Source organism: Xyrauchen texanus, chromosome 36, assembly GCF_025860055.1.
Source record: "Xyrauchen texanus isolate HMW12.3.18 chromosome 36, RBS_HiC_50CHRs, whole genome shotgun sequence".
Lineage (NCBI taxonomy): Eukaryota > Metazoa > Chordata > Actinopteri > Cypriniformes > Catostomidae > Xyrauchen > Xyrauchen texanus.
In genome coordinates, this window is record NC_068311.1 from 34265992 (window position 1) to 34280208 (window position 14217).

General features: G+C 44.3%; 1 protein-coding gene across 1 annotated transcript in view; it reads left to right on the top strand.

The window, feature by feature from the left end:
- The window catches only part of si:ch1073-280e3.1 (complement C2), a 42936-nt gene that overhangs the window by 8242 nt on the left and 20477 nt on the right, over positions 1-14217 (top strand). The window contains exons 4-13 of the mRNA XM_052106869.1: positions 35-220; positions 4654-4827; positions 4907-5005; positions 5107-5240; positions 5467-5605; positions 5713-5844; positions 10253-10357; positions 11356-11493; positions 12707-12801; positions 12918-13047. Coding sequence (XP_051962829.1) covers positions 35-220; positions 4654-4827; positions 4907-5005; positions 5107-5240; positions 5467-5605; positions 5713-5844; positions 10253-10357; positions 11356-11493; positions 12707-12801; positions 12918-13047 — 1332 coding nt within the window. The remainder of the gene's footprint in view (positions 1-34; positions 221-4653; positions 4828-4906; positions 5006-5106; positions 5241-5466; positions 5606-5712; positions 5845-10252; positions 10358-11355; positions 11494-12706; positions 12802-12917; positions 13048-14217) is intronic.

Below are 14217 nucleotides of genomic sequence, written 5' to 3' on the forward strand. Positions count from 1 at the left end.
ACATTGACTATGTTTCTATCTCTATCACTCTCAGAGGTTCTTTGCCCTGCTCAACTCGAGCTTGACAACGGGCAGATTTTGCCCTGGAGACAGTGGTTCAAGGTTGGAGAACAGCAGACTTTCTCATGCCATGATGGATTTGTTTTGAGTGGCTCTTCTCAGCGGAATTGCACTCAGTGGGGTGGATGGACCGGTACTACACCAGTGTGTGATGACCAGTGTAAGCATTCATAAGCCTTAAGATCTTTATCTAAACATTATATACTAATGATGTTAAAGGTAAAGTGTGTAATGTTCACACCACAAACAACACCAAACAGCAAATGTATTAACACCACAGTGAGATACTCCAAATCTGTTTGTCTGATATGTGTCTTTTTTAATTACCTTTAATTACCTGCCATTTCGAGCAGACTTTCATAGAAGACTTAAAGACAGATGACATGGTCTGTGTGTTATTCAGAATAAACGGGTGATGCGCTGTTCTGTGCGCGCGCAAGACTTATGCTTGTGTTTTTAGCGCTTTTAGAGCAGTTTACATGCACTGCGAAATTAAAACACTAAACGTTCACAGCAGCGCCATCTTTGATTTTTTTATGGTAATGACAACAAGGCTGTGCGGGATAGATGTACAGTCTCTTTAATGGATTTTACAGTTGTTTAAACTGTTTCTGGATTGTTCCACAAATGAGATTTAAAAAGATATCTTTCCATTAAATTTCAGTAGACAAAAAACTCCAGACAGCATGAGTTTTGATAGCTTATCATGCATATCATTATCATACTGTATCACAAGAGACGGTAAGTCTATCTCTCACAACCTTGTTTTCATTCTCGTAAAATATCAAAGATGCTGGTAATAAGGTGAATGAGGTCTATTCTAAACATTAGTGATCATTATAGTTACTATACCAAACTACAAATATAGCACGGTAACAGAAAAGGAGATGACAGCGTATTTCCAGTTGGGGATCATTACGAAATGTCAAACACGGTCGTATCTAGAGGTAACCCCTAAGTTACCTAAAGTCTCGCGAGAGCTGCATTGAATGTTCACACACTGTGTTTTTTTGTTTAGAGAATTCCCTACACCTGCCCCTAAACCTAACCCTAACCCTAACCTTTACCCTACCACTAAATCTAACCCTAAACAGAACCTTATTAGCAAATGAGACTCTTGTGAGACTGGTGCATTCACATACAACGTGAAGAGATAGCTGGACATTACTTTGCGTCAGTAATGAGAATCTGCGAGTATTCCCCCTTCTCTTCCGGAAAAGGAGAGTAGGAGAGTACAACCAATAGCTGGAATCAAGTAGACGCACATATTTTCAGATAGTCCAATTCCTTGCTCATTTGTCTTTTTTTGTCCAGTCTCTGTACATGTATGACGTTGTGTCATACAATTCTGGGTGCCCACAAACCACTACAACAATTTTTCATATATTTTTCCAGATTACTTATGCTACTACGTCAGTACATCAGTGACATCCGGACAATCTCAATGCTGATAAGCTTTTGCAACAATGTGCCATGCGGATTTTTCGCTCGAGTTCAACTTGCGTGAATGAAACAATTTTGCATGTTCGAGTTACGCCATTCGTGTGAATTTGCATATTTGCGCTGACTTTGTATGTAATGGCGCCGCGCGAAATGCTCACTTCGCATTGTATGTGAACCCACCATTAGGCTACCGGGGGGTTAAGCTGCGTTGTGAACGAAATCCATATGGGATGCCATTTGTCCAATACATTAGTCTCACACCCAAACTGATGAGAATGACTCACAAATCAGGAAAATGGACCTGAAACACACACCTTTCAAGTGAGTTGTGTGAGATATCAGTTGTTAAACATTACACAGACGCAATAATTGACAGAAGCAGCCGGGGAAATCAATGAAAATCAGTGCATGTCTTCTGCTGTATTTTCAGTCAAACATACAGCATTCGAGACAAAAGTCGCTGTCCATTTTGTGGGCCGTTCCGCATAACGGTGACTCATTTTAGCATATCGCGGCCGACCCACCGGCCCGCTCAGTTCTCCCTATGGCCTGTCCGCTCCTGATCGGCCCCAAATTGCGTAGGCCCACCAGGTAAAATGCCTGGTGTGCCAGATTACCAGTCCAGCCCTTAATGTAAACAAGCTTTAGTAGGACCACTTTAACCTTTGCACAGCATCTCATTCTGGATCCCCGCTGGAATAAAAAGTGTTCCGTATTTAAAACTGGAAGGTCCCGTATTTGGCTGGAAGAAAGTTGGCAAGCCTACTCATGCCATCCCAGATATGTATGACTTTCTTCAGCAGAACACAAATGAAGAATTTTAAAAGAATATCTCAGCGCTGTAGGTCCATACATTGCAAGTGAATGGTGGCACCGCTCATAGCCATGTCACAATTTACACATTCTCAATAAAGAGTGATTTCCTCACACCCTGGGTCATCCAGCCGGTGCACGCAGTTCTCACGGCACCCTGGCCCGAAAACTACAGTCTCGGCTCCCCGGACACAGCTCCCTCGCCTCCGGCCCCGTGACTGCTCAGCTACGGCAGGCCAGCGCTGACGAGTTCCGAAGATGCCTCCTCAGGACCTCTTCCTCAGTCTCTAACCCGCCCCCTGCAAGTATTTTCTCAGCACCCAAGCCTCTGGACGCTCTTCTGCCTCCCGATGCGCTATTACCTGCTCCCCCCCGCCGCGAAGCCGTCAAAAAGTACGTCAAAAGCGATCGAAAGTACGAAAGCTTTTGCTGCCCAACCCGTCACACTGGTTGGCCAGGACCATCCGACTCGGCTACGCAACTCAGTTCGCCTGTCTCCCGCCTCATTTCAGTGGTATACGCTCCACCTCCGTACACGCTGAAAAAGCCAGCGCTTTATGGGCAGAGATCACGACTCTGCTTCTCAAGGACGCGATAAAGCCGTCCCTCCAGCCGAGATGAAGAAGGGTCTCTACCACCCTTACTTCATCGTACCCAAAAAGGTGGCGGGTTGCGACCAATTTTGGACCTGTGAGTTCTCAACCGGGCTTTGCACAGATTCCCGTTCAAAATGCTCACGCAGAAACACATTCTTACCTGTGTTCGACAGCTATATTTGTTTGCGGCGGTAGACCTGAAGGGCGCGTACTTCCACGCCTCCATCTTGCCTTGACACCGACTCTTCCTAAGGTTCGCGATCGACGGCCAGGCGTATCAGTTCAAGGTCCTCCCCTTCTGCCTGTCCCCGCCCCCTCGCAGCTTCACGAAGGTCGCTCTTGCCCCGCTAAGGGAAGTGGGTGTCCGCATACTCAACTACCTCAATGACTGGCTCATCCTGGCTCATTCTCAATGTACCATACCATGTACCGTACCATGTAACACCCCAGGTGGACCAACTGATCTGGGACCGATTCGGCTCGGCACAGATAGACCTCTTTGCCTCCCAAAGACAGCTCCCACTGCCCACTCTGGTACTCCCTAACAGAAGCTCCTCTTGGGACAGATGCGCTGGCACACAGCTGGCCCTGGGGGCTGCGCATGTACGCATTTCCCCCAGTGTTCGGTCCGGCACATTCTCACATTATCCTGAGGCCGCAACCGGGCTACGTGCCCAAGGTTCCTACGACCCCCTTCGGGGACCAGTTCGTGAACCTGCAAGCAAGCTGAACCCCGGGAGAAGGCAGACCCAGCCTTCTCGTTGCTGTGTCGGGTAAATGCTTTGCGTATCTATTTGGACCGCACCCAGAGCTCTAGATGTTCTGGCCAACAGCACCCCCCTAGCAGACATCTGCAAAGCAGCGGGCTGGTCAACACCCAATACCTTCACCAGATTCTACAATCTCAGGGTTGAGTCGGTCTCGTCCCATGTTTTGTCAGGTCCGAGCCAGTAGAACTCAGTAACGCGGCACAACCTACCAGGTGTTCCGCTTGCACACAGCGCCCTTCACCAAGTTGATCCAGTGCGCCTTCTATCCCAGGTTAGCCACTAAGCGTCGCTCCCTGGATGTTCTCCTCCCTAGCCTTCTGGCCTGCGAATTCAGCAGAGCAATTCTCGTCCACACCCACTATGAGTCACAGATGCTCTGTACTGGGGTCGGGCTCCACGGGCTTAGTTCCCTTCTCACGTATTTCCTGCGGTACGGTCCCAGCTGCTGGGCTTGCTCCCATGCTAGTCATGTAGCACCTATTACCCCCCCCTCCCCCTTATTCTCGGCTAATTAGTGCAAAATCCTGACTGACAGTCGCTGCCCTGCTTCCCTTTATTCCCATATGTCTGGGACGGGGCATGCAAATTCTGTCTGCCAATTTGACATTGGCCATTTCTCAAGTTCAGAGGTATGTTTGGCATCCCAGGAAGACCCCTTGTATCACTTCATTCGACACAAAGTCTCATTCCCTCCCTCAGGGTAACAGAGGTTACGACAGTAACCATGACGTTTTCTGGCTATGCCACTGCTTAAATAAACAGAAATGAGAGCTCCATTATTTCTCCTGAGCTGTTATAGTGATTAATATTTGGTCAACTTTGGAAACATTGTATTGTGGCCTGCCTTATGAATAATCCCCAGTTTTGCATTGTTCCTCAAATGTAAAATAATAACACATTATTTCTATAAAAATGACATCACATTTAAATATTATTTTATAACAATATAATACCTGCCTTCCTTTTTCAAGCTGAGGACTGCAAAAACCCGGGCTCCCCTCCAGGGGCCTTGCGCTCTGGAGAACGTTTTCGTATTGGAGCTAAAGTGCAATATCAGTGTCAATTAGGCCTGGATATGCTTGGCAGTTCTGAGAGACACTGTTTGGACTCGAGGGAATGGAGCGGGGTAGAACCACGCTGCTATGGTCAGTCAGAGAAACAGAGATTCCTTTCTGTAATCTCTTGAATTTGACACAACATAAACGTGTTCAATTCTTTCTTTAGCACAGTACACATTTGATCAACCAGCCATCATTGCTCAGGCCCTGGGAGGATCTCTGTCTGCAGTCATGGACGTGTCATTGCCCAAGTTCAAAAAGTCAGGTGAAAAGGAAACCTTTTGAAAGCAATATCATTATATGTCCAATAATTACAAGTAATTATTATCGTATCTACATATTATTTTTCCCTTCTGTTTTGGCTAGAGATATCCCTTGGTAGGTCCATCAAGGTCACAGAGGGTCGTCTGAATATCTTCATCTTATTGGACACATCAGGAAGCATTTCAACAGACAGTTTTCAGAAATCAAAAAATGCTATTATTAAACTTGTCCATAAGGTTTGAGTTTTTGACATTGTTTGACCCTAAAGATAACGGAAATAGATAATAAAACAAAGAGGTCATGAACTGTTCATTCTCCAGAGCGGACCCGTTGTAATGTTAATAGTACGATCATAACCTGAAGGCAACACTATTTACGAAATGTGTCTCTAACAACAATTTCATGTTTAAATAATTCAGAAGTCTTTTGGAATAATAACATCAAGCTTTCTCCATCTTCCAGTTGGATAGTTATGAAGTCAATATGAAGTTTGACATCATCTCTTATGCCAGTGAGCCCAAAGACATCGTATCCATTTCAGACATAAACAGTGAGCATGTGGATTATGTTGTGGAGAAATTAAAAGAGTTTAGCCACTTAAGTATGTTCATTGTAAAACTTATTAATGAGTCATTTCCTTTTACAACATACTGTAGCTTGAAGCTTTCTTACCTCAACTTATTATAAATGTAAAACTTTTCATTCCAGGCCATGGCAAAAAGATAGGCACCAATCTTTATAAAGCCCTAGAAAGGGTGTATGACCGTCTTGCATTTCTCAGGGAGCACAAGAGAAGTCACTTCAATGAGACTCAGAATGTCATAATCATTGCAACTGATGGTAAGACCCAGAGCTGGATTATAAACTGGGAAAGTGGGGCAATCCATGTAGGCCTTGTAGCACGAGAACTTACTGGTGGAGTCAAAATATTCCCATAAAGAAATATTCTGGGTTCAATAGAAGTTAAGCACAATCGACAGCATTTGTGGCATAATGTAGATTAACACACAAAATGATTTAATCTCGTCCCTCGTTTTCTTAAAAAAAAAAAAAAGAAACAAAAGAAGAAGAAGCAAATCTCTAAGTTACAGTGAGGCACTTACAATGGAAGTGATTGGTGCACATTTTGGGAGGGTTTAAAGCCAGAAATATGAAACTTATAATGTTTTTAAAGCAGTTTATTTGAGCTGTAAAGTTGTTTAAATCATAATTTTGATTAATCTGAGGATTTTAGGATTTATGGTGTCACATCGTAATAACAACGAAGGTGTAAAATTGGATATAACTATACACAGAAAAGAGTTAGTTAGCAATTTTATCCCACTAAAATCATGTTAACACACATCTTTGGGATTGATCCAAGATGGCGGTGCGGTAGCACGCAGCGGCCACTCCGGATCCACAATGGTGCTATTTTTGTTAAAAAAGTCCGACTTTTGCAACACATGGACATCGGAGCAACCGGTGTTCGTGTCTACCATCGCCAGACACTACTGAAATATAAGACTCATGCAAAAACCAAGCTGCATGATGACCTGCAGGAGGCGCTACGCCTACTCGGCTTGCTGCGGAGACCAGGCCTCCAGCCCTCGGCGTCGCCTGATGCCGGTGGCCGGGGAGAGGACGTCGTAAGCGGTGTGCGAAAGCGAAGCGCGGAAAGAGGGCGGGGTCCATGCTAGGCTAAAAACAAACCCTAGCCGGCCGGCTCTCCCGTCTATTCTGCTCTCAAATGTTTGCTCCCTGGACAATAAACTGGACTATATCCGACTCCAGCAGGCTACGCAGCGTGAGTTTAGAGACTGCTGTGTCTTTGTTTTCACGGAGACGTGGCTCAGCGACAGAGTTCGGATGCCGCCATTCAGCTAGACGGGCTCGCCTCGCTTCGTGCCGACAGAAATACAGCTCTCTCGCGGTAAGACTCGCGGTGGTGGCTTGCGTGTTTACATCAACACGGAATGGTGCAAGAACTCTATGCTAGTCTCTAGTTACTGTTCATCGCTGTTGGAGCTTGTGACTGTTAGATGCAGACCTTTTTATCTACCACGGGAATTCACCACTGTTTGCATAACCGAGTTTACATGTCCCCAGCTAACGCTAAGGAAGCGCTCTGTGAACTGTATGGGGCTATGAGCTGAACTGCAGAACGCTCACCCCGACGGACTGTTTATTGTCACCGGAGATTTCAACCATGCAAATCTCAAGACAGTGCTCCCTAAATTCCATCAGTATGTGGACTTTGCAACGAGAGGGCTGAACGCTTGATCTTGTTTACACAAACATCCCAGGCGCGCACCGAGCGGAGCCCCGCCCCCACCTCGGCTACTCAGACCACATCTCTGTTATGTTAATTCCAGCATACAGACCGCTCGTCAGACGCACAAAACCGCTTCAGAAGCAGGTGAAAACCTGGCCAGCAGGAGCCATCTCTGCTCTTCAGGATTGTTTTGAGTGTACTGACTGGCACATGTTCAGGGAGGCTGCAACATATGGCGATTCTACCAACTTGGAGGAATACACAGCATCAGTGACCAGCTACATCAGCAAGTGCATTGATGATGTCACTTTCTCCAAGACCATCACCACATGCCCCAACCAGAAGCCGTGGATGACTGCGGATGTGCGCACGCTGCTGAGGTCCCGAGACTCCGCCTTCAGAGCAGGCGATAAGGCAGCCCTAAGAACAGCTAGGGCCAAACTGTCACGGGCAATCATAGAGGCAAAGCGCGCACACGCCCAGAGAATCCACAGTCACTTCCAGGACAGCGGTGGCAGGGCATCCAGGCCATCACCAACTACCGGACAACATCAGTTGCCTGTGACGAAGATGCCTCCCTTCCAGATGCGCTGAACGACTTCTACACTCGGTTTGAAGTGCAGAACGATGTGATGGCGAGGAAGTCCACCCCTCCTCCCAACGACCAGGTGCTCTGTCTTACCACGGCAGATGTGAGGAAAACTCTACGTAGAGTCAACCCACGGAAGGCTGCTGGACCAGACAACATTCCTGGCAGAGTGCTCAGAGGATGTGCAGACCAGCTAGCAGATGTTCTTACCGACATCTTCAACATCTCTCTGAGCATCGCCGTTGTTCCAACGTGCTTCAAGGCCACCACCATCATCCCCATGCCAAAGAAGTCTTCAGTGTCCTGCCTCAACGACTACCGTCCCGTCGAACTTACACCCATCATCATGAAGTGCTTCAAGAGGCTCGTCATGAGGCAGATTAAGACCCAGCTGCCCCCCTCACTAGACACACTGCAGTTTGCGTATCGTTCAAACCGTTCAACGGACGATGCCATCACCACAACCCTCCATCTGGCCCTCACCCACCTAGACAATAAGGACTCATACGTTCGAATGCTGTTCATAGATTTCAGCTCAGCATTCAACACAATCATTCCCCAGCACCTGATTGGAAAGCTGAACCTGCTGGGCCTGGACACCTCCCTCTGCAACTGGATCCTGGACTTCCTGACTGGGAGACCTCAGTCAGTCCGGATCGGGAACAGCATCTCCACCACCACCACACTGAGCACTGGGGCCCCCAGGGCTGTGTGCTCAGTCCACTGCTGTTCACTCTGCTGACTCACGACTGTGCAGCAATGCACAGCTCGAATCACATCATCAAGTTCGCCGATGACCACGACCGTGGTGGGTCTCATCAGCAAGAACAACGAGTCAGCATACAGAGAGGAGGTGCAGCGGCTGACGAACTGGTGTAGAGCCAACAACCTGTCCCTGAATGTCGACAAAACAAAAGAGATGGTTGTTGACTTTAGGAGAGCACAAGGTGAACACACTCCGCTGAACATCGACGGCTCCTCTGTGGAGATCGTCAAGAGCACCAAATTCCTTGGTGTTCACCTGGTGGAGAACCTCACCTGGTCCCTCAACACCAGCTCTATCACCAAGAAAGCCCAGCAGCGTCTCTACTTTCTTCAAAGGCTGAGGAAAGCACATCTCCCACCCCCATCCTCACTACATGCTATAGAGGGACTATTGAGAGTATCCTGAGCAGCTGCATCACTGCCTGGTTTGGGACTTGCACCGTTTCGGACCGCAAAGCCCTGCAGAGGATAGTGAGGACAGCTGAGAAGATCATTGGGGTCTCTCTTCCCTCCATCAAAGACATTTACAAAAAACACTGTATCCGCAAAGCAACCAGCATTGTGGACGACCCCACACACCCCTCACACAAACTCTTTACCCTCCTCCCTTCTGGCAAGAGGTACCGAAGCATTCGGGCCCTCACGGCCAGACTGTGTAACAGCTTCTTCCCCAAGCCATCAGACTCCTCAATACTCAGAGACTGGTTTGACACACACGTGTCCTGAGTTGCACTTTAATTACTGTCACTTTATAACTGTCTGCTACCTCAATAACTGCTATGTGCATAGAACATTATCTCATAGTATGTTATGTTTACATTTTTAGAAACTGTCATCTTTTTGCACTACTGAGTACTGGTCGGCGCTGCACTGTCTATTGTCCTGTTCATTGTCAGTAATTTGTTGTACTGTCCTGTACTTTTTGCACATGTTTGCACGTGCACTTTATATAGGTAGTTTACATAGGTATTTTATTTCGTTGTGTAGTCTCATGTGGTCCTATGTTGGTCCTTTGTTGTTTTTATGTAGCACCATGGTCCTGGAGGAACGTTGTCTCGTTTTGCTGTGTACTGTACTAACTGTATATGGTTGAAACGACAATAAAAACCACTTGACTTGACTTGACTTGACTTGATCTTGTGTCTATACTTTTTTAAAGTGGTCTCATTCATTGGTCTCATTCACTTCCTTTGTAAGTGCCTTACTGTAACACAGATTTTAGCTTTTTTAAAAGAAAAGTCGAAAATTAATGTTGTGATAATCAACATTCTACCACAAATACTGTCAATTGAGCTTAACTTGTATTGAAGCTTGAATATTCCTTTAATTCTCGGCTAAAGAATAATGCCTCGTTCCAACATTTCATGCACATACATATTTTTAAAAATATTACAGCAAAAATCAATGTCTGAATGCTATATACAGGCCACTATATAGTCATATAATGTTAGCGTACCAAAGAAATTATGTTTTCTAAATTTCTAGCCAAATCGCCCTTGACACTTAGCATGGAAAAAGGGTAAGGATAAGATCATACAGTATGTTCAACTTATTCTTAGAATCTGTGGGCCTCCAATATACTCATAGATCATAATCTAATCTAATGATATACTTACCGTTTTTTGTTTTTATTCGTCTAGGCCACTCCAATATGGGACGTGACCCAAAAGAAATTTTAGCTAAGATCCGACACTTGTTGGGCTACAAACTCACCAGCATAGACCACACACAAGAGGACCTCCTGGGTTAGTCTCCAGTCTCATGTCTTCCTCTCAAATATGATGGTGTATTTAATTAAGTTGTTACACCTGGAACAATATGTTGCTGTTTGAAGACATTTCACCACTCATGGTCATAGATGTAATCCTTGTACTGATAAACTCTTGAAAGATTCACACTAACCCTACACCTTTGTAGCAGCAAATGTGCTCTCGTAAGTGTTTCATCGCCACACAGGTTACCATCTAGACATTAATGCCACTCCAATGGGGTTGTTCCACTGCACGGTACAACTTGACTCGACTCTGCTTACTTTTTGGGGGTTTTCCACTGTGGATAGTACCTGGTACCTGATACTTTTTTAGTACCACCTCGGTCGAGGTTCCAAGCGAGCCAAGCCGATACTAAATGTGACGTCAAAATCCTGCAGATCACTGATTGCACTGAACGGCTTATATGATGTTACTCAGTTTCTATTTAGGTGTAGAATACGGAGACTGTTTTAGCCTGTGCCTGTTTGTGTTGCTGGATTCATTTGGTGTCCAAATATGCACATTTCCCTAGTACACAGTATCCCAAAGGAGTATGGTGTCCGAATCCTCAGTTTTCATAAAAGAGTAGGTGAGAAATACCCGTATGACCTAATACATCTGGCAAGAATCTGAAGTGCGTATCCACTGGAAACTTTACTATCCCATACATTTATTTACTATCCCATCACTATTACTTACCCCATATCCCATTTACTATCCCATCCTCTGTTCTTTGTGGGTTTCTTTGTTGTTTTGAAAACTGCCCAGTCTGGGTGGGTGTAGACGTTCAAGGCTTTCTTCATGCATTTGCGGTCTATCTCTTCCTCGACACTGATATTTGTAAATTGATTTGAATGAATCAATGAATCAATCATGTACACCCTCATGTTGTTCCAAACCAATATGACTTTCTTTCGTCTCTTGAACACAAAATGAGTTGTCACTTCACTCGCAATGCATGTTTTTTTTGTTCATTTTTGTCTCAATTACAGATGTGTACGTGTTTGCGGTTGGCCAAAATGTTAATAAGAAGGAGCTGCAAAGCATTGCATCTTTCAAGAAGGATGAGAGGCATATTTTTGCATTGAAGGACTATGACCAGCTTGGATTCGTGTTCAACCAAATGATCAGTAAGTAATCAGGTTATGTTTCATATTTGTGTCAACCTTGCTTGTATTTACATTAATTACTTTATTAGTTTATTTGTATTAAAGGAGTAATTTAATGCTCTTTTTTTTATCAATTTATTAGCTTCCCTGAGGTCCACTGATAATGTTAGTAAACTATTCTATATTTTTTTTCATCAAAACAGTCGTAAGTTAGTAATATATGATAATTTTCCATCCTGTTTTTGGCCCTCTGTCTGAAACGCTTGGTTTTGGCCTAAGTGCCTCTTTAAATCTTCAATGTAAACGCCCTCTGTTATGATTGGCTAACATCGTGCAGCCCCTCAAAATCAGCCATATTTGAAACTCCATCAGAAGAGAACGAACAAGCGCCACAACATTATAAAACAAAATTTCAGGGTTTACATATAACACACATCCAACGTATTGCATCTGAATATATTAAACTGTTCGTCTCAAGCACAGCAGTACCATAAACTATCAAACATGACATTTGAAATATTCATGAATAAAACTGTTTTGTGATCGCAAAAAAAAAGTCTTTAACTGCCCATCCTTCAATAATAGTTGCTTTACAAACCTTGAACCGTATTATGACTAGTGCACAACCAAAGATATGAGCTGACAAAAATGCACATTCATAGTCTAAAGTGGTGCACTAGGGATGGTTAGAGAGAGAGAGAGAGAATTATTAAATGTCTGACTTGCTCTCCAGTGCTCGGTGCTCCTGCTCCAGAGCTCTCTGGCTGCCCTTCAAAGCCGTGCGCTGGCCGATGATCTGTTTGTACTTGGATGCCTGTCTTTCTTGCATGCTGAGCAGGTGCTCATGACATGGTCAGGGGATGCACAAGCCTCCTCATGCTGTTTCTGGAGAGACTCACCTGATTCCAGTGTTCGCAGCTGGGCCTGTAAAGCTCCATTCTGGCGACTCCTTTTCAGAGCGCCGCAAAATAAATAACAACAGTTAAAGACGTCTGTGTAGTGCATGAATATATACAAAAATAATCCAAAATAGTCCAGCTGGGTCCCCTTTAGTGTTTAGGAATAGGAAGGCCACACTAGGCCTGTTCGTCCTGCTCTCCCTCTTTCTCTCACTGAGCCCCAGATGCACTTAGTTTCTGTAGGTAGACTATGTAGAGAACTTTGAGAATAGCAATATTCCAAGATACAACACTTGGAGTTCCACAAAGTAAACATCCTCCATGTTGAATCCCAGGTGATTCTGCTGTGACTAAGTGTGGAGTGGCCCAAGAGGAACAGAATATTACATCAGACGCTTATACCAGACCCTGGCACGTTGATATTTCATGGGTTGGTGCATTTATTTCAAGATTTCAACAGTTGAAATGAAGACCTGTATAAAATTCAGTGCTGCATCTCAGCTTTCAGATATTAGATCATATTTCTGCATGCTCTCTGTCATCCAGTTTATTAAAAAATGCAGAGGATCCATATTGACTGAGAACTGGGTGCTGACAGCAGCCCACTGCTTCATCGAAGTCAATTCTGATGAATCTATATCATTTGCCAAAGAAGATGAAATAAACATTCTGCATGGTAAGAGTTGTTCCTTTTTCAATCAATGTTACAGTGCAATGGGGGGAACTAACGCTGTTCTTCTTAAAGTCACCATGACATGCCATTCACAATAGTGGACGACCGATATATTGCAGAGGCTGATATTCAGACTTTTTTTAAATTATCAGCCGATAAATTTTCCCATTTGGAAGAGAGCGCTGAGAATCGCCTGCTTGCATGTGAAGCGACCAAGACATGTATATGATTTGTTTTGTTTTGTTGTTGTGTGCCATCGTGTTTCTACAATAATAGTCCGGTGTGCAACACAGTGTCATTTAAAAGGTCCACATATCAGAGGCAGATGCTTTTGAGCTCATAATATTAAAGTGCTTGTCTGTTTCATTCTCCCTCTCTCTCTGTCTCTCTGTCTTGTCTAATGAGAAAAAGGCAAATATCACTATAATTAATATCATATACCATCTGCTAATATGTGCATATCTCATTTAAACAGATGTAATAAACAAACCTCACAAAACTTGTGCAGATCCAGTATCCTGTGTAGCGCTCATTTATTTATCTCTAAAGCAGGGGTGTCAAACGTACAGCCCGCTAAAGAGTAATCTCCTGCCGCGGGATGATTTGCGGAAAAAATAAATAAGTAATGTTTGAAGACATTCACGTTGGTTTAGCCTGTAACTTGGGTAAGATGTATTCATACTGTTATTTTATTAGCAACAGCAGAACAGACAAACATTTAAATTTGTGGTGTTGCATGTAGCTAAGTTATAGCTTGCACGATCAGTGGAATTTCTTTTAATTACGCAGGACATTCAGCGCTCACAGAGTCACGCGAATAAGTGAACGCCCCACATGTCTGAGGGTGACAAAAGTTCCATGGCCACACATTCCCACAGCGAAGTTTCGGTTCTGTTGCACTGTTTCCGTCCCATTGAACTATTATTAATAGTAAGCAGGTTTCAGTTTCTTGGCATTTATGTTTGGTTTCAGATGGTTTATTGAGGCTAAAGCGCCAGCCAAAGAGAGAACGGTTCTCTTTTTTGATTCTCTTCAACTAATTGTGTGTGTATTTGTGAAATGAGTAAAAATTAAAAATAAAATGAGTAAATTCCATGTTTTTCCTTTTGTTCAGAGTAAAATTAGCACCCGCCAATCTGTCAAATGTGGATATTTTCTGCGCAGTGATGGGTT